Source organism: Pongo abelii, chromosome 6 (assembly GCF_028885655.2).
Source record: "Pongo abelii isolate AG06213 chromosome 6, NHGRI_mPonAbe1-v2.0_pri, whole genome shotgun sequence".
Lineage (NCBI taxonomy): Eukaryota > Metazoa > Chordata > Mammalia > Primates > Hominidae > Pongo > Pongo abelii.
Window position 1 is genome coordinate 122,177,110 of NC_071991.2, and position 19,034 is coordinate 122,196,143.

The 19,034-nt window shown below is 34.4% G+C and overlaps 1 protein-coding gene across 7 annotated transcripts in view; it reads right to left on the reverse strand.

The window, feature by feature from the left end:
- The window catches only part of POT1 (protection of telomeres 1), a 106,812-nt gene that overhangs the window by 37,833 nt on the left and 49,945 nt on the right, over positions 1 to 19,034 (reverse strand). For all 7 annotated transcript variants that reach the window (XM_063725602.1, XM_054559097.2, XM_054559098.2 and 4 more), the window contains 2 exon segments: positions 9,817 to 9,947; positions 2,219 to 2,509 (listed from right to left, as the gene is read on the reverse strand). In XM_063725602.1, coding sequence (XP_063581672.1) covers positions 2,219 to 2,509; positions 9,817 to 9,947 — 422 coding nt within the window.

The following is a 19,034-nucleotide window of genomic DNA, read 5'->3' on the forward strand; positions in this document are numbered from 1 at the left end:
GCAGTGTCAAATGGTATTTCTGGTTCTAGATCCTTCAGGAATCGCCACACTGTCTTCCACAATGGCTGAACTAATTTACATTCCCACCAACAGTGTAAAAGCATTCCTTTTTCTCCACATCCTCTCCAGCATGTTGTTTCCTGACTTTTTAATGATTGCCATTCTAACTGGTGTGAGATGGTATCTCATTGTGGTTTTGATTTGCATTTCTGTAATGACCAGTGATTATGAACTTTTCATATGTCTGTTAGCCGCATAAATGTCTTCTTTTGAGAAGTGTCTGTTCATATCCTTTGCCCACATTTTAATGGGGTTTTTTTTTCTTGTAAATTAGTTTAAGTTCCTTGTAGATTCTGGATATTAGCCCATTGTCAGATGGACAGATTGCAAAAATTTTCTCCAATTCTGTAGGTTGCCTGTTCACTCTGATGACAGTTTCTCTTGCTGTGCAGAAGCTCTTTAACTTAATTAGATCCCATTTGTCAATTTTGGCTTTTGTTGCCATTGCTTTTTTTTGTTTTAGTCATAAAGTCTTTTCCCATGCCTATGTCCTGAATGGTATTGCCTAGGTTTTCTTCTAGGGTTTTTATGGTTTTAGGGCTTATGTTTTAAGTCTTTAATCCATCTTGAATTAATTTTTGTATAAGGTGTAAGGAAGGGGTCTAGTTTCAGTTTACTGCATATGGCTAGCCAGTTTTCCCAACACCACTTATTAAATAGGGAATCCTTTCCCCATTGCTTGTTTTTGTCAGGTTTGTCAAAGATCAGATGATTGTAGATGTGTGGCATTATTTCTGAGGCCTCTGTTCCGTTCCATTGGTCCATATATCTCCTTTGGTAGCAGTACAGTGCTTTTTTGGTTACTGTAGCCTTGTAGTATAGGTTGAAGTCAGGTAGCATGATGCCTCTAACTTTGTTCTTTTTGCTTAGGATTGTCTTGGCTATATGGGCTCTTTTTTGACTTTTCAATATTGTATTTTAAACTAACAGTTACATGACAGTTGTTTTCACTTGTCCAAAAAAGTTATCTGTTACAATGGGATGCAGGTATATGTTGTGTTTCTGCAGAGAGAAAATGTAGACTCAACTATTTCAGCTAAAAGTTGGCATATTTTATCTTAGAATTTAAGAATTTTCTAAAAACATAGTCAAAAGATAGAATATGCCTTACTGCATAGTAGTAGAGTCCTTGTCATAGGCAGTGTTCAGTTGTTAGCAAATGCTCATTTGTTAAGAATGTCACTTTTGCCAGAGAGTATGACTGGCTGACCTAAAATTCGCTCTAAGTTTGTTTGATTTTACATTGCTTTAGCTTCAGCTTTATCATATTTGACTTATTTAACTTTCTGCATGGCATGTATTTATGACTTTCTCATAATATTCCATGTGTATATGAATGTGCTATTTTCAACTGCTAGAACTTTGTATTTTATTCAATGATTTCTAACTTCTCTGTTTTTTAATATGGGCAAGGTGTAAATGATAATAATGCTAAACTTCAAGACTTGTCCAAGTGCCACTGCACTCCATTTCTTGCCCTATTATTCCAAAGAGAGTATAGAGAGAAATAACTATAGAAGCAGGCCTGAAGAGGCATTTGTTCAAATGTATCCTCCATAGGATGTCCAGGCAAGAAAAACATCAGACATCCAGCTTCTCCAGAAGTTATTCTCTAAACTGGGATAGGTATATACAGAGATTTGATGGGTCTTAAGTTATTTTTTTATCTTGCTGATTGAAAAGCAAAACACAGTAATGCAAAATGCTTCAAAACTATCCATGGTATGACTATGAAGTAGGCAGTGAAAGACATAAGAAGACAACCCAACATCAACGGGACAAAAAAGTAAATAAATGAGAGAGAAGGTGACCTTGACAGGGAAACAGAAATATTCATGTAGAGGACTACAAACTATGAAATAATAGAAAACAAGTCTACATCTTATTACTACTAAAATAAAAAAAATGCATAAGTCATACTATATTTAACATGTAGATCTGATAACACTATATTTCTCTAGAAGGAAAGTGTAAAATTTTAGAGAGGTACAAGAGTAGAGCTGCATGAATATCGAGGCTCATCAAAAATAGTTAAAATTTAAGTTCCTAGTACAATACACAGCATGCACATTTATCTCATCAGAATGCTGAAACATAAGCTCTTTACAGACATGTAAGTGGTGCTAACTTATAATTCCCAGTATTAAAAAATATGTACCTTTAGAAGAAATGATGCTCCGTCCACTTCTGCTTTGCCCAAGAGCTGACAAGTCAGGTCAAAATACTGCATTGGCTGAACATCACACAATTTTAGTAATGTCCAAGACGGTGACATATGAGTAGATGCCCAAACACGTAAGGCTTCTACCATTTTGTGGTCCTCAGTAGTGAAGTTAAAATACTTGCTTGAAGTGCGAGGTATGATAGGGGCTCCCAAAGTTCCCTCAAACGTCAAAGATGCAAAGCCAGAGCTGGTGATACCCTGAGTCTCCTTTTTATACACTTGAATCTAAGAAAGTAGGGCAAAGTAGAAAACAGATACAAATAAAATAGCTTACTGATGCACAACCTACGAACCAAAGAAATTGGAAAGATTATCAATTTTGCCAGCATAATTAAGAGAGGGCATTTTTTAAAAACTATTTTTCATTTAATTAGCATGTAAATTCTACACTCAAGTGCTGGTGCTACACCAAGATACAGAAGTATCATGGAAACTGTGAACCTCCATGCAAAATTCACTTGTATTTTTTAAAGAGCTAGGTGGTAGTCTCCCTAATCCTATCAAGCTTGCAGTTTTACATTTATTAGTTTTTTTATTAAGGTGTAATTTATACAAGGAAAAAGGATCATAAATGACAGTGACTTATGAATATTATAGAAAAGACTAGAACACTTGAAATATGAGAATATAAAGTGAACAAAATGAAGCTCAGGCTAGAGTTTAATCAGAGTGACTGAGAGCACTGAAATATGCTATAAGCTCTTTTGCTTTCTGAATTTAGGGGCTGTTATCAGAGGCACATACATTTACATTGTTACATCTTCATGAAGTGACCCCTTTGTCCTTATGAAATGCTCCTTCCAAAACTCTCTGGTAGTAATATCGTTACTTCATTTCCCTTATGTTTACTTTGTACATTTTTTTTTCTACAGTTTTAGTTCTAACTTGTTTAGGTCTTCATATTTAAAGTGCATTTCTTGTAGGTAGCATATATTTGGTTCCTGATTATTTTTGTTCGGTCAATCTTTTCCTTGCAATTGGAAGTTAGTCCATTCACAGAAATGCAGTTATTAACATGGCCATATTTGAGTCTACTATCTTATTTTCCCTTCCTTTTTTTTTTCATACTTCTTGCTTTTTGGCTTCTTTGCTTTTTTAAAACCATTTTTTTTCCTATTGTTCCTTTCTTGTTTTCCTTTTGGAATTCTTATTAGTGCTCCATTTCCTTCTTCTTAGCTATGAATAAATCTTTAACTTCTTAATGTCCACTTGGAATCAATATTGTTCCACTATGTACTTTCTACTTTCCACTTTCCATTTCATACTTGCCACTTCCTATTTTACGCATTCTACTTCACAAATATCTTTTCAATGGTAGAATTCCATTTACTCATCCCACCCATCCTTTGTGTTACTGTTGTAGTATTTTTTCTACATATTTTATAATCTTCACCATGTAATATTATTGGTTTTGCTTTAAATAGGCATTTCTCTTTTAATTAAATTACGGAAAGAAAAACATTGTTTACATATTTGCTATTTTTTTCCATCATTTCTTGTATTTTTGTCACTTCTTAACTATCCAGCTTCTAGTTGCTAGCATTCCTCTTGGCCTGAATAACATTCTTTAGCATTAATGCTATGCAGATATGCTGCCATGGACTATCTCATTTTTCCTTTATATAAAATGTTTTTATTTTACTCTCATTCCTGAAGAATGTATTTGCTGGATATAAAATTCTGTGTGAATAAATTTTTTTCTATCATCATATAAAACTTATTTCTTTGTTCTCTGGGTGTCACTGTCTCTGGTAAGAAGTGAAAGATGACTGGTATCATTGTTCTCCAACAATGCATCATTTTTTTCTCCAGTTGATTTCAAGATTTTTCTTTTTCAATGGTTTCACCATGTTTTGTCTGTATGTGCGTTTCTTTGCACATACCCTGCATAAAGTACACTTAAGTCTTTGTTTTTCATCAAATTTAGGGAAATTCTGGTCCTTATTTCTATAAATATTTTATTTCCCTTCACCCTCTCTCCTATTGCATCCTAAATTACATGTAACATTTGATATTGTTCCATAGGTCTTTAGGGTCTATTAATTTTTATTTAATCCTTGTTCTTCAGATTAGGTAGCTTCTAATGATTTGTCATCAATTTAACTTATACCTGATCTATTCAGCCCATCCAGTAGATTTTTCATTTGTTCTTTTCAGTTCCTGAATTTCTATCTTTTTAATAGTTTCCACTTCTCTGATGAAATTTATCTTTTCATTCATTTAACATCTTCCTCTAATTCACTGAATCTATTTTTACTTAATTCCTTTAAGTTATTTTATTTATTATTATTATTATTATTATTATTATTATTATTATTTTTGAGAAGGGTCTTGTTCTGTCACTCAGGCTGGATGCAGTGGTGTAATAATATTTCACTGCAGCCTTGACCTCCCGGGCTCAAGGGATCTTCTCACCTCCACATAATTCTTTGAAAGTCTGTATAATCCGTGCTTTAAAGTTTTTGTTTAATAAAGACAACATTTGGGCTACCATGGAGTTGGTCTGGAATGTGTATTTTTTTTCTTTTTTCTTGACTGGGGTAACACTTTCTTGTTTTCATGTCTAATATATCTTTTTTCTTTACTAGACATCATAGATGCTATACTGTAAAGACTCTGAGTTATGTTGGCTTCTTCTGACAAACACTGATTTTTGTTCTTGTTGGCCACTGAGTTATTGTCTGGTCATCTTAAACTCATGAATGCTTGTTTTTATGCTTTGTTAGGGTGATCTGTGGAAAGCCCATGATGTTTCCCAAAGTCTTCTACCTTGATGGGACTCACCCTGCAAACTCTCTGCGAAGTCTTCTCCGTAGAACTTGTTTTAGGCTTTGATAAAACATGTGTAGAATAGGCCTTACTATAAGATGTGGTCCTTTGTGAGGTGAGCTACTTTTGGGGGGTGAAACCTTTGTGCTGCCTCAGCTGAATGTCCAAGCTGTTAAGGAGGTATTAATAAGGTTATTTGTCCCTATCTTGGACTTCCAGCACCCCATTACTAGACCTCCAGTATCCGTTTCGTGTTCAACCACAGTTCAACCACAATGTTCAACCACAGTTCAACCACACAGCAGCTTTTGTAATCCTTAAGCAGTTCTACCCTGCCCTGTGCAGCCTGGCTTTCAACCAAGTATTCAAGCCCACCCCAACCCTGGTGGACTTTTAGACATCCCCTTCTGTATAACTTTCCTCTCTGGTTTCTTGTTGTGAAAATTCCAGCTTTCAGCTGCCTTGAACTTTGACTTTAGCTATAGCAGGACCACAGCTTGGACTTCAGCTTACTGTGCAGTGGTTGAGAAAATGCCTGTAGGCAGAGATGTGGTCATCATGGGGCTCACTTTATAAGTTTCTCTTCACTCTCTGATCATAGCTACCCATTGTCCGATGCCTAAAAAACGGTTGCCTCATAATGTCTTATGGGTCTTCGTGGCAGTAGGGCTAGTCCAGTACCAGTTAATTTTTCATAACACAGAAGTTCACTCTGCAGATTCTAACTATACTTGCCTACAACTGATCTATTACCTAACTTTTAAATGGGTTCTACTTGATGTATATGCTGCTTCTCTTTTATACTCCAATGTCTGATTGATTCTTGGTTCTGTGATCATCATTTTTATCACCAATTCCATGCTCACTAGTGTATACTGTTGACTAAAGCTTGCCTCTGCTGATTAACATAGTAAACCAGAACAATCTTCCAGCTTAGGTGTGTTGGTAGCTTTCACATATCATTTATGAGCAGGTCCTCTTTGCTTGAGATTCAAAATATACCTTAATTAGTCTACTTCTATTTCCACCACCACTGTAGTCTAAGGCATCCTCATTTCATGTCTGTAAAACTGAAATAGCCTTCTAAAGAATATCTTTGCCTTCATGCTTGTTCTTCAACAACCCTTCTGTTATCCACATGTTAGTAAGAGTGATTTTTTCAAAATTTGAACCAATAATTTCATGTTCACATTTAAAACCCTCTAATGACTTCTCATTATACCTAGAGTAAAATCTAAATAACTTACCTACCACAATTTCATCTTGTAACACCTCTCCCATAGCTGACCATGCTGGTCTTATTTCTGTTTCTCCAATACCATGCTCATTCCTATCACAGGGCTTTGGCACCTATAGCGTCATCTGGTGGAAAACATTTTCCCTCAAATCTCAGTAGGACTTCTCATTATCATCATTTGGGTCTCAATACTTATGTCTACTCATTAGAAAGGCCTTTCCTGATTTTGCTTTATTATTTTCATTTATTTATTTATTTATTATTTATTATTTTTTTTTTGAGATGGAGTCTCGCTCTGTCGCCCAGGCTGGAGTACAGTGGTGCCATCTCGGCTCACTGCAAACTCTGCCTCCCGGGTTCAAGCAATTCTCCTGCTTCAGCCTCTTGAGTAAGCTGTGACTACAAGCACCCACCACCACACCTGGCTAATGTTTGTATTTTTAGTAGAGACGGGGTTTCACCATACTGGCCAGGCTGGTCTCGAACTCCTGACCTTGCAATCTTCCCGCCTAGACCTCCCAAAGTGCTGGGATTACAGGTGTGAGCCCCTGCGCCCGGTCACTTTATTTTCTTTATAGTAGCTATCACTACTTGAAATTACTTTGATTTCAATGCTTACTTTCATACTGTCTGCTTCTTTGCATTAAAACAGATGCCTATACAATAAATAAATAAATAAATATTTGCTGGAAAAAAGAAGAGTAGATCTTGACTCTTGTTTTAATGTATATTTTTGCTATGAACTATGATCTTCAAATTGCAATAAGAAAAACAAGAAAAAATAAATTCTGATGTCTAAAAGAGATGTCTGTACTTAGAATGACCTTGCTCAACAAAAGACAACAGGGCTATTCAAAGCTAGTGGAACTGTCAACATAAAGAGTGTAAGGAAGCACTACTAGCCGTAAATATGAACGTTTCATGAAAATAGAGAAACAACTTTATAGAAAAATATAGTAACGCTAAATCTATACAGCAGCCTCACAATATATAAAACATAAAATTAAATAAGAAGGCTTAAACCCCATTAACATTGCCTTAAATTATTAAGCAAAATCGATAGAGCTAAAAGAAACAGGCAAATCCTCTATCATAGTAGCCTTTAAAACAGTTTTAAATAGCTGATAAAATAGATAAGAAATAAAAAATTATATTGACCATATGTTAGAATATAAAGTAAGCATCCACAAATTTCAAAATACTAAACATTTCAGAGTATGTTTTATGACCACAATAAACAATAGTAAAAAAAGGTAACTATTAAATGATTTAAATAAATATAAAAAAAGTAATAATCCTATGGAATTGGATTGAATATAATTATATATATATTATTTGGATTATTTGAATATAATTCAAATATAATTCAATATATATATGTTCAATATAATTCAATATATTATATTCAATAATAATTCAATATATATTCAATGATAATTCAATTTTTTTTGAATTTTCATATTGATTTCCTCTCTGACTTATGGATTATTTAAAAATTATTTATAAACCCACAGATCAGAGATGAAATCTATGATCAATATAAAAATTCAATTATATATTGAACTGAATGGTAATGAAGTTATGACAAATTAAAAACTGCTGGATACAACTAAGGCAGTACTTAAAAAATTTATAGTCATAAATGAATACATTACAAAAGAGGTGGCTGAATTATTATAGTAGTACAGCAAATTTTATACAGTGATAATACTGCATCTTTACATTCATTCACATTTCTCTAGACTGTGAATGGAGCCATGTATGGTCTGTTAGTGTTTGTGTATACAAATTGTTGAAAATCTCCAAAAAATTTTCCAAAATACTTACTGAAAAAAGTCTGCATATAAGTGTACCCATGTAGTTCAAACCTGTGTTGTTCAATGGTAACTATATGCTGTTAGAGATCATGAGACTCTTTACTCCTGTAGCAGGAGGCACAATGATGACCTTCCTGGATGGCGATATGAGGGAAGTTTCTAGAGTGTTAGCTATATGAGTATGGTTATATTGTGAATGAGATGTTTATCTATTTGCTATTAAATAGTAACTTCCATAAACAATAACAACAACTAAATATGTTTATGAAGAAAGAGTGTATTGTTTGAATACAGTATATAGGAAACAATACTGTGAAAAGTAAGCAATTTTTTGATGTTTAAATAAGTATGTATTACATTTCTATGATGATAATATTTCTATTTATTTATTTATTTATTTTTGAGTCAGAGTTTTGTTCTTGTTGCCCAGACTGGAGTGCAATAGCACAATCTTGGCTCACCACAACCTCCGCCTTCCGGGTTCAAACGATTCTCCTGCCTCAGCCTCCTGAATAGCTGGGATTACAAGCATGTACCACCACGCCTGGCTAATTTTGTATTTTTAGTAGAGACAGGGTTTCTCCATGTTGGTCAGGCTGGTTTTGAACTCCCGACCTCAGGTGATCTGCCAGCATCAACCTCCCAAAGTGCTGGGATTACGGGTGTGAGCCACCACGCCTGGCTATGATAATATTTCTATTTCTTTTTATCTTTACACAAATATTCTCTATTATCCTCCTGTTCTCAAGGAAACAGCATTAATAGGTCATAAAAAGTGCCTAAGAGTAGAACACAGCTGAACACTGTCTTCGTTTATGAGCAGCAGACTGACCATGAAGGACAGAATTAAACTCAAGCATTAGAAGAAAAAGACAACCAAGATGATGAAGAGGTTACATGGAAACCCACGTAACAGAGGAAAAGATGAAGAAACAGAAATATTTAAAATCTAAGGGACTGAAAATATACAAAGTATTTAAAAGCTGTCCAAAGCATCATGTAGTAATTTCTAAAGAAAAATTCCAAAAGTGCATTGAACAAAAAAGCTCAATTAAATAAATATTATAGCAATAAAGATAATAATTTTGAGAAAATAATAATCCTTTGTAAGTTCTAAAATTTTTTTTAAAGTTGTGCTATTTAATAACTCTACCCTTATATTAAAGGCTTTCTTACATTTAGTTATTTAACTACAGGCATAATTTTTAAAGTTCCTGTTCATATCTTATTTCTTATAAATGAAAACCAACTTAATTTGATTTTATACTTAGTATCTCAATGTTTTCATTGAACTTGAATTAATAGAAGAAATGGGAAAGAATAATATAATCTCCTAATCTTTGTATACATTTTTTCTTGTTGACCTAAAGCTTTTTAAAACATTAAAAAATAAATGTTCTTTATCAAAATCTACAGATAAAACTTCTGTAGCATTAGTCTGTATTTAGAAACAGAAGACAGAATGGAACTAGTTTTAATCATGGCATGTAATACCCTTCTGGGGAATGAACGCAGTGGTTTGTTCAAATGAAGATGTTTCTTACTGTAAATTATTTGAAGTCTGATAATATTTACATTACTTCTTATCTCCTGAAAAGCTTGCTGTCATGTTCTAACAAAGCAACTATATAATTAGTGCTAACTAGTTTCAGTGAACAATACAGAGTTCTCTTCAAATAAATATAAGTTCTAGACAATATGAATTATACCTTCAGCCTGTGAAAGCGAACAATATCTCCATTTTTATAAATTATTGGAAGGGCTTCATAGTTTCCACTAAAGAGCAGGCAAGTTAATTTTACATTTGTCTGGTCCACAATTGTTACAACTGAGCAATAATCTGGAAAACACAAAAATATTTTACCTGACTTTCAATATTTTAAAGCATTTGATAAAATAAGAATATGCTTACTTCAAAACACCAAACCTTATTCTTCCTTTTAACTAAGTCTTCTAAGAGGATTAAAACAGAGACGTTTTCTTGGCTTTCAATACACACTGCAAAATTATTCTGCAGAAGCGTTCTATAAATACTAATTTTAGAAAGTTTAGTAAAACAAAAATAAAAATCACATTCAGTGTAAATTGTCTGAAGAGAAAACCTTTGTTATTGCTTCAAGGTTTACAAATCATGAAACATAAATGCAGTCAAATAAGAAAAATGCAATTTATAAAATAAACATAACTAAATTTAGAATGAAAACAAAGGCTAAGATATTTACAGCAGATATGAAGAGTTGTATCCATACTGCATAAAGAATTTATGAAAACTGTTATAAAAATCAGGATGATACAGTAAATGTCATACAAATGAATAAACAATACATAGAAAACTATGTCATAACAAAAAACTCAAAAGAGAAAATGGTAATTCTTGCTAGTCACCTATAAAAAATTATACATTATAACAAAAGAGAGGTATTTTATAAAATTTAAACTGGCAGAAAAATTTAATATTTGGGTTGCTATAAAACGGTAACTTCAAACACTGGTGGCAGTAAAAACTGTAATAGATCCTGCCTTTAAATTTTTTGTAATTAACATATAAAAGATTGTATGTATTTATGGTGTGCTATACATGGTTCTGAAGTACACAGACATTGTGAAATCACCAAATCCAGCTAATGAAAATACACACATTACCTCACATAATTATTTTTGCAGCGAGAACACTTAACATCCATTTTCTTAACGTTTTTCAAGAATGCAACATATTTTTCACCACAGTCACTATGTTATACAATAGAATCCCTGAACTTATTCTTCCTAACTGAAATATTGTATCCTTTGACCAACATCTCCCCAAAACCTTCCCATAGCCACACAGGCCCCTGGCAACAAGCATTCTCCTCTCTATTTCTATGACATCAATTTTTTAAGATTCTGTGCCTGGCTTATTTTACTTAAGAATGTCCTCCAGGTTCATCCATGTTGTTGTAAATGACAGAATTTCCTTCTTATGTCTAAATAGTATTCCACTGTGTATATAGACCACATTTTCTTTATTCATCCGTTAATGGACGCTTAGATTTATTCTATGACTATTGTGAATAAGCCTGCAATGAACATGGGAGTGCAGATGTCTCTTCAACATACTGACTATTTCCTTTTGATATACATAGTAGTACTCCCTATCTGAAGTGTCACTTTCCACAGTTTCAGTTACCTGCAGTCAACTGTGATCTATAAATATTTAATGGAAAATTACAGAAATAAACAACATGAATCATCTCTTCATGCAGGGTATCCACACTGTCCACGCTCCCTGCCCGTTTGTCACTTAGTAGCTGTCTTGGCTATCATATCAACTGTCGAGGTATCACAGTGCTTGTGATCATGTAACCCTTATTTTACTTAATAATTGCCCCAAAGTGCTAAGGCAAAGTGATAAGTGCTTAATTAAACTTTATCATAGATATATATATTTAGGAAAAAACAGTATATACAGGGTTCAGTACCATCCACGGTTTTGGGCAGCTGCTGGGGGTCTTGGAGCATATCGCCTTTGGACAAAGGAAAAGTACTGTACCCAGTAGTGAGATTATGGGATCATATGGTAGTTCTAATTTTTGGAAGAACATTTATATGTTTTCCACAATACCTGTGCTAATTTACATTGCCACCTACAATGTGCAAAGGTTATCTTTTCTTCACACCCTCTCGATACTAGTCTTCTTTTTGATAACAGCTATTCTAATAGATGTGAAGTGATATCTTGTTGTGGTTTTAATGATTAGTGATGTTGAACATCTTTTTGCATACCTGTCTGCCATTTGTATGTCATTTTTAAAGAAATGTCTATTCAGGTCCTTTGCCCACGTTTAAATTGGGTTGTTTTCTAACCATCTAGTTGAGTTCCTCATATACTTTAGATATTAACCCATTATCAGATATACAGTTTGCAAATATTTTCTCTCATTCTTTACTCTGTTAGTTGGCTGTGCAGAAGGTTTTTAAGTTTGATACAATCCCATTTGTCTATTCTTGCTTTCACTGCCTGAGCTTTTGAGGTCCTTTCCAAAGAATCCTTGGTGAGATCAATGTCATGGAGCTTTTCCCCTATGTTTTCTTCTAGTAGGTTCATAGTACTACATTGAATAGAAGTGGCAAGAGTGGGCATCTTTGTCTTGATACAGATCTTAGAGGAAAAGCTTTCAACTTTTTCTGCATTTATTAAAATGATCATATAATTTTTGTGCTCCATTCTGCTAATAAACATTTTGATTTGTGTATGTGGAAGCACCCTTGAATACCTGGAATAAATCCTACTCGATCATGGCGAATAGTCTCTTTAATGTGCTGTTGAATTTGGTTTGCTAGTATTCTGTTGAGGATTTTTGCATCTGTATTGGCCTGTAGTTTTTTTGCTTGTTAGTTTTTACTGTGTCTTTGTCTGTCTTCAGTATCAGAGTGATGCTGGCCTCGTGAAATGAGTTTGGAAACATTCGCTTCTCTTCCATTTTTGGAAGAGGCTGAGAAGAATTGGTGTTAGTTCTCCATCGAATGTTTGATACAATTTGATGCTGCCTATATACATGATTCAGAAAACGCATTGACTTTCTGTCCTTCCTAGTCCCCTAGTAATGAAGGTATAGAGATTGAAAGGAACAAACCCCAAAACAGTGAAGGAAAAGAGAGTGGAAGAAAATATTAACATATTTCAGGAAAATGGAAAGTAAGTGGTTCAGGGATAAAATAAACAGAGGAGGCCAAAATCCAGAAGATACTACAAGGTGGCTACAGTGAAGATGGGAGCCACTGGGATTAAGGGTGAGAGTAAAAAGTAGGTCTGAAATCAGGGGATCAATTAGAAGTTTACACACAGAACAAGTGTTTCAATGACTACCCATCCTTATTCTCCACTTCCCTGAAAATGACTTCAGGCAGCATCTTTGTATTTAACAACCTTTCCATTTTGAAAAATTCTAGGAACAAAGGCTCTTTTCCAAGGAGGCTGCACTCATTAACTGGGAAGTGGTAAGACTTCTCATGTTGGTGTTAACAACTAGAATAAATTCCTCCTCACCATCACATTAGGGAACCTACAGCCTAGTTGGAAGTTCTCATCCCACCCACCCTAGGCTGAAAATTTCAATCAATATGCCCTAACAAGTACTATTAGTCACTATCAAGTTTCCCACTCAAGGGGAGGGCGTATTAGAGAAACAAACTACTTACATACAAAGCAAAGGAGAAAGGTATATAAAACCTAAAATAAACTATACCTACATTCTTAAATATAAAAAGACAGCAGAAAATTACCAGACATTAGAATAAAAATGGAAGACACTGTAATCCTAGCACTTTGGGAGGCCGAGTGGGTGGATCATTTGAGGTCAGGAGTTCAAGACCAGCCTGGCCAACGTGGTGAAACTCCACCTCTACTAAAAATGACAAAAATTAGCTGGGTGGTAGTGGTGCTCTCCTGTAATCCCAGCTACTTGGGAGGCCGAGGCAGGAGAATCGCTTGAGCCTGGGAAGTGGAGGTTGCAGTGAGCCGAGATCATGCCACTGCACTCCAGTCTGGATGATAGAGTGAGATCTGTCTCAAAAAAAAAAAAAAAAAAAGGAAGACAGAAAGAAAATGAGGTTAGGAAGAAAAAGGAGAGAAGGGAGTGAGGGGGAGAAAAAAAAAGGAGAGAGAGAGTAAAGGGGAGAAAGAAGGGAGGAAAGGGAGAGAGGAATGGGAAGGGAAAGGGAGACAAGAAAGAAAAGAGGGTAGAAAAAGAGAAATCTGAATTTGTGAGAAGGGTGAAATAACTTGGAACAAAAAAAAACCCAAAAATGAAAAACCTTTAATAAGCACTTTCAGAAAGAGTAAAAACATATTATATTCTCATCCCTTGAGGACCCACTGGCTCCAATTTTAGGTTTTAAGTTTCCTTTGTCAATATTTCTCACTATTAGTAAGGACTGATACTTCATGACATTTTTTCTTTGCTAGTGGTCTTCCAAAGACCAAAGATAAATTTTATTTATTTTTCAAAATAGAGAACACATTCTTACTTGCAATTACCATATGGTTCTATTGTACCCTTTTATATATCTGAGACACATTATGGGATCTTTTTTCCTGTATCTTGAAATACAGATATTCATTATCTGAGTAATTATTTCATCACTATGCATTAATTATTTCTATGTACGCTTAAAAAGACTAATTTTTAAAATGTGAAATGAGGCAATTGTCTAAAGGATGATACAAGAAGGAAATAAATAATCACTATCATATCATTCTTCAGTTTTTGTACTGCAAGACATAAAAGAAGTCTGGAGACACCATCTTTTGAGTTTCTTCTTTAGCTTTATTTAAACATAGTTAAAAATTCAGAATTTTAAAATTTGTGCCCATGGTCAGTGAGAACATTGATGGAGGAAGTCATTTAACCATTATTAGATAAATCAAAAGCTAAATGCAAAACAGCAGCATTTTAGCTAATGATGATAAAATTGATCACATAAGTGAAATCTCAGGCTATTTATCTCCAGATGATATCCTATATAAAGTTTCTCAAGCTCAAGAATTGATGCATGAAAATATGTTTCTAAAAATAGGGAGAAAATACAAAATATTTCTAAAAACAGAGAGGAAATATGGTATTCTTATCCAGTAAGTCATTCAACAAAAATGATTTCACCATATGATATTCTGGGACATGACTGAGGACCATTTCATTTTGCTAAAATGACTTGTGATGGCATTCTTTCATCTTACATGATATTTGCATACCAAAATTTACATAAAATGGCATGTAAGTGGATATGCAGAAGGCAAATATATAAATAAAGGTAGTGGAAAGAACAGGTGATATCAAAATGAAAGATCAATCTTTAATCATTTGAATTGATGTTCAGAAATCTAAAATAGAAACTGTTTTGTAATTATGGAGCAAAAACAGCTGCTCTCTCCAAAAAAATTTTTGAGCCGACAAAGTTTTCAAAAGTATTTTGATGATGCAAGTGCAAGAAGAAAAACCAAAAGCAGTAATCAGCTAGAACCATTTGTTTGTATATCTTTAAAACTAGGAAAATATGGGATTATGAAATAAAAATGACTTTGCTATGTTTATATCCTTTTTGTAATTTTTTAATGACTTTATTACCTCTTTATTCTCACTGCTGTATAATATTTGAAAAATGACTTAAACATTCAAAAACTTTAAAAGGTTTGGACTCATATAATAAAAGATAATGATTGTTTTTCCTATTATGCTTAGGTGCCAAAAAACTGATGATATCTCCTAGAACTTAAAGCAAAAGGAAAAAGAATGACAAAAGGACAGAAAATAGAGAAAAAAAAAATGAGTGAGACAGCAAACTCAAAGAATTGGGCTTTCTGAACTCTGTCTTCTGAGAAAGAGATCCTCTTTATGGATATCTGGATATGGTGCACCTGCTTCCCCACAATGAGGTTATACCCTCACTTATGCAATTTGGTTCAAAACTCAGGGGCACTGAACATATGTACCATTACAGAAACATAGACTGTTTCTGTAAATTTTTCTGGAACATACGTATTAAAGGAAATTCATGTGGCAAGAATGGGCCATTGTTCTCAACTCCAGCACTTGTACACTTTTGTGGAACATTCCACAGAAAACACATACTCTGTAAAAAATACAGGAGCAAAAGAAAAGCCATACAAAAATATGCTACTAACTGTTCTACTCTACATAGACTTTGTTTCTGTTAAATTCTGTACCCCAGGCAAAAAAGTCAGAACCAAAGAACAGCTGACAATCTTATTCCATAAAATCAACCTTAGCAGTACAATATCTGACCAAGAGAAGCCCCAAAAGTAAATTGTTCAAGAATAGAAGAAGAGCATTTACTAGAAATGAAGATGTAGTCTTCCAATTAAAAGGGCCCATTGAAGGCAAACAGGATAAATGATCACACCAAGTCACATAATTGTGAAATTAGGAAATACCAAATATTTTTTAAAATTCTAAAAACTTCTGTAGAGAATAAAACAAGTCACCAATGCAAGACTGAGAAGCAGATTAACATCAGACTTTTCTAACAACATGACTGGGGTTACTAAAAAGACAAAAAATCAGTGGCTTCAAAAGTCTAAGGAATAATTTTGATACTTCAACTTTATAAAACCTGACAAAACTATCAATCAAGCGTAAAGACAGATGAAGAACATTTCCAGATTTTGGCCAATCAGATATTTTACCTCCACAGTATCTTTCTTAGGTAATTCTCCAGCAATACAGTGGGAAAAACCATAAAACAGAAAAAAGCAGAGTACGGACAATAGTAATGGATCTCCCAGATAGACAGTTAGAGAGCAGGCCTAGCAAACAACTACTCTAGATTGGGGCAGAAGAAAGGGAGCTGATAAGAAAGGAGAGGTCCATTAAAAAAAAAGAGTAATTGACCGGGTGCGGAGGCTCATGCCTGTAATCCCAGCACTCAGGCCGAGGTGGGCAGATCACGAGGTCAGGAGATCGAGACCATCCTGGCTAACACAGTGAAACCCCATCTCTACTAAAAAATACAAGAAATTAGCCAGGCATGGTGGCGGGCTACTCGAGAGGCTGAGATAGGAGAATGGCGTGAACCCAGGAGGCGGAGCTTGCGGTGAACTGAGATGGTGCCACTGCATTCCAGCACTCCAGCCTGGGCGAGAGAGAGAGATTCCGTTTCAAAAAAAGAAAAAAAAAGAGTGATCACTTAGCATAATGTTCTCCAGATTCCTTCATGCTGTTTCAAGTGACGGAACTTCCTTCTTTTTTCCACATGATTTCATCTATACACAGAATCTAAAAAAGTCAAACTTACAGAAGTAGAAAGTGATTATCAACGCCTAGGGGGTGGCAGTGGTGAGAAATGGGGAGATGCTGGCCAGGCACGGTGGCTCATGCCTGTAATCCCAGCACTTTAGGAGGCCAAGGTGGGTGGATCATTAGAGGCCAGGAGCTTGAGACTAGCCTGGCCAACATGGCGAAATCTCATCTCTACTAAAAATATAAAAAATTAACCAAGTGTGGTGGTGCGTGCCTGTAATCCCAGCTATTCAGGAGGCTGAGGCACAAGAATCACTTGAACCCAGGAGGCGGAGGTTGTAGTAAGCTGAGATCATGCCACTGCACTCCAGCCTGGGTGACAGAGCAACTCTGTCTCAAAAAAAGTAGGGGGTGGGGGGGAAGATGCTTACCAAAGGATATACAAACTTTCAGTTCAACAGGAGGAATAAATTTTCAAGATTTGCACAGTATGGTGACCATAGTTAATAATAATGTATTGCATATTTCAAAATTGCTAATAGATTTTAAATGTTCTCACTATAAAAAATAAGTATGTGATGTAATGGATATGTTAATTAGCTTTCTATAATCATTCCACAATGTATACACATATCTAAACATCACATTGTCCCACACAATATGTATTTGTTTGCCAATTTAAAATAAAAATTTAAATTAAAACAATAAATAATCCCATAGACAACTACATATTTATATAAACTTGAGGGCATAGTGAAGGTGCAGTTTTATTATTAATAACAATAGCAACAAAAAAGAAAAGGCATTAGAAATCCCACAAAATATAAAAGGCTATACAGGAATATCTGATCCAAATATGAAGAAAACTAAAATGTAGCATAGAGATAGCCAAAGAATGGAAGAAATATATATGGTTACAGAAGAGAATATAAATGCTCATAATTATGACAAAAGATAAGTAAAGGTAAACCTGACAGAAGACTAGAGAAGAAAGTAAACAACACTGAATAAAGTTGACGAATAAGAAATGAAAGACAAATATATTATTTAAAGTTAAAGAGAATCAATAAGAAAAAAAGAAAAATTTAAAAGGAATTATATTTTCCATAGTATAAAACATTTATATAATCTAAACTCTTCCTCTGAAAATACTAATTGATAAATTACAACCACATGGTAACACTGTTAAAAAATCATTTCTCAAATCATAAGTTAATCCCAGGATAAAAACAAATAATCCAGGAGGTGAACCAAGGTGGGAGGCAAATTCAAAAGCTAAAACACATCCGAAAGGGCTCTCACTAGAAATCTAGAGTTTTGGAAATTATATACCAAGTCTGAGAAAAGAAACTACATCTGGGTCTATTGCAAGGTAGAAGCTGAAAGTGAGCTATCAGCACAAATCAGTGACCTTAAAAAACGGAAGCTAGGGAAAAAAAATCCACCCGCTAGCATAAGGAATCATGAAGAAAATCTGCCTGTCTGTGCCATGGTTTGGAAATGAGGGAAAAATAATAATAGGCCAGTTTGTGGAGTAACTGGCATTAATACATTCAATGAAATTTCTGTAGATATCCTCTTAGTTTGGTTTTCTTTAGTTTTTGTTTTGTTTTGGTTTTTGTTAATGGCAAATGACATGCTGACTCTAAAGTTAAAATGGACGAGCAGGGGGCTACTGCTATTTAAGACATACTTGAAAAAGAAGAATGCAATAGGATATTTTTCTGTTGAATAGCAAGATTAAAAAGTAAAGAAATTAGGATAATGTAGTGTTTTCTGAGAGGGAAAATTCATTCTTTAGCAATATAAGATTTTAGTGATAAAGATAAAAAAATCACTATCACTTCTCTATTTGTACTTCACCTATGTAAAAGTTAATTCCTACTATGTACATTAACGGTTTCATCTAAAAACAAATCCTACAATACACAATACAACAACTGTTCTTCCACACAGTACATCATTTATGTTATGTGACATCCAACTAACACCCTCTCACAGAGGATTTTTTGGTAATAGCTTATAGTGTTTCCCCAAACACTATACTGGCTATTAACTTTGCAGCTGGATTCATAAGCATATTCCCAATAGTGTCACTTGAACCTGTTTATGCTGTAAGTAGAACTGTGAATAACGCCTGTATAGTTTTGATCCCCCTTTTCCCCACAAATGTGACACAATTAAGCAATTTC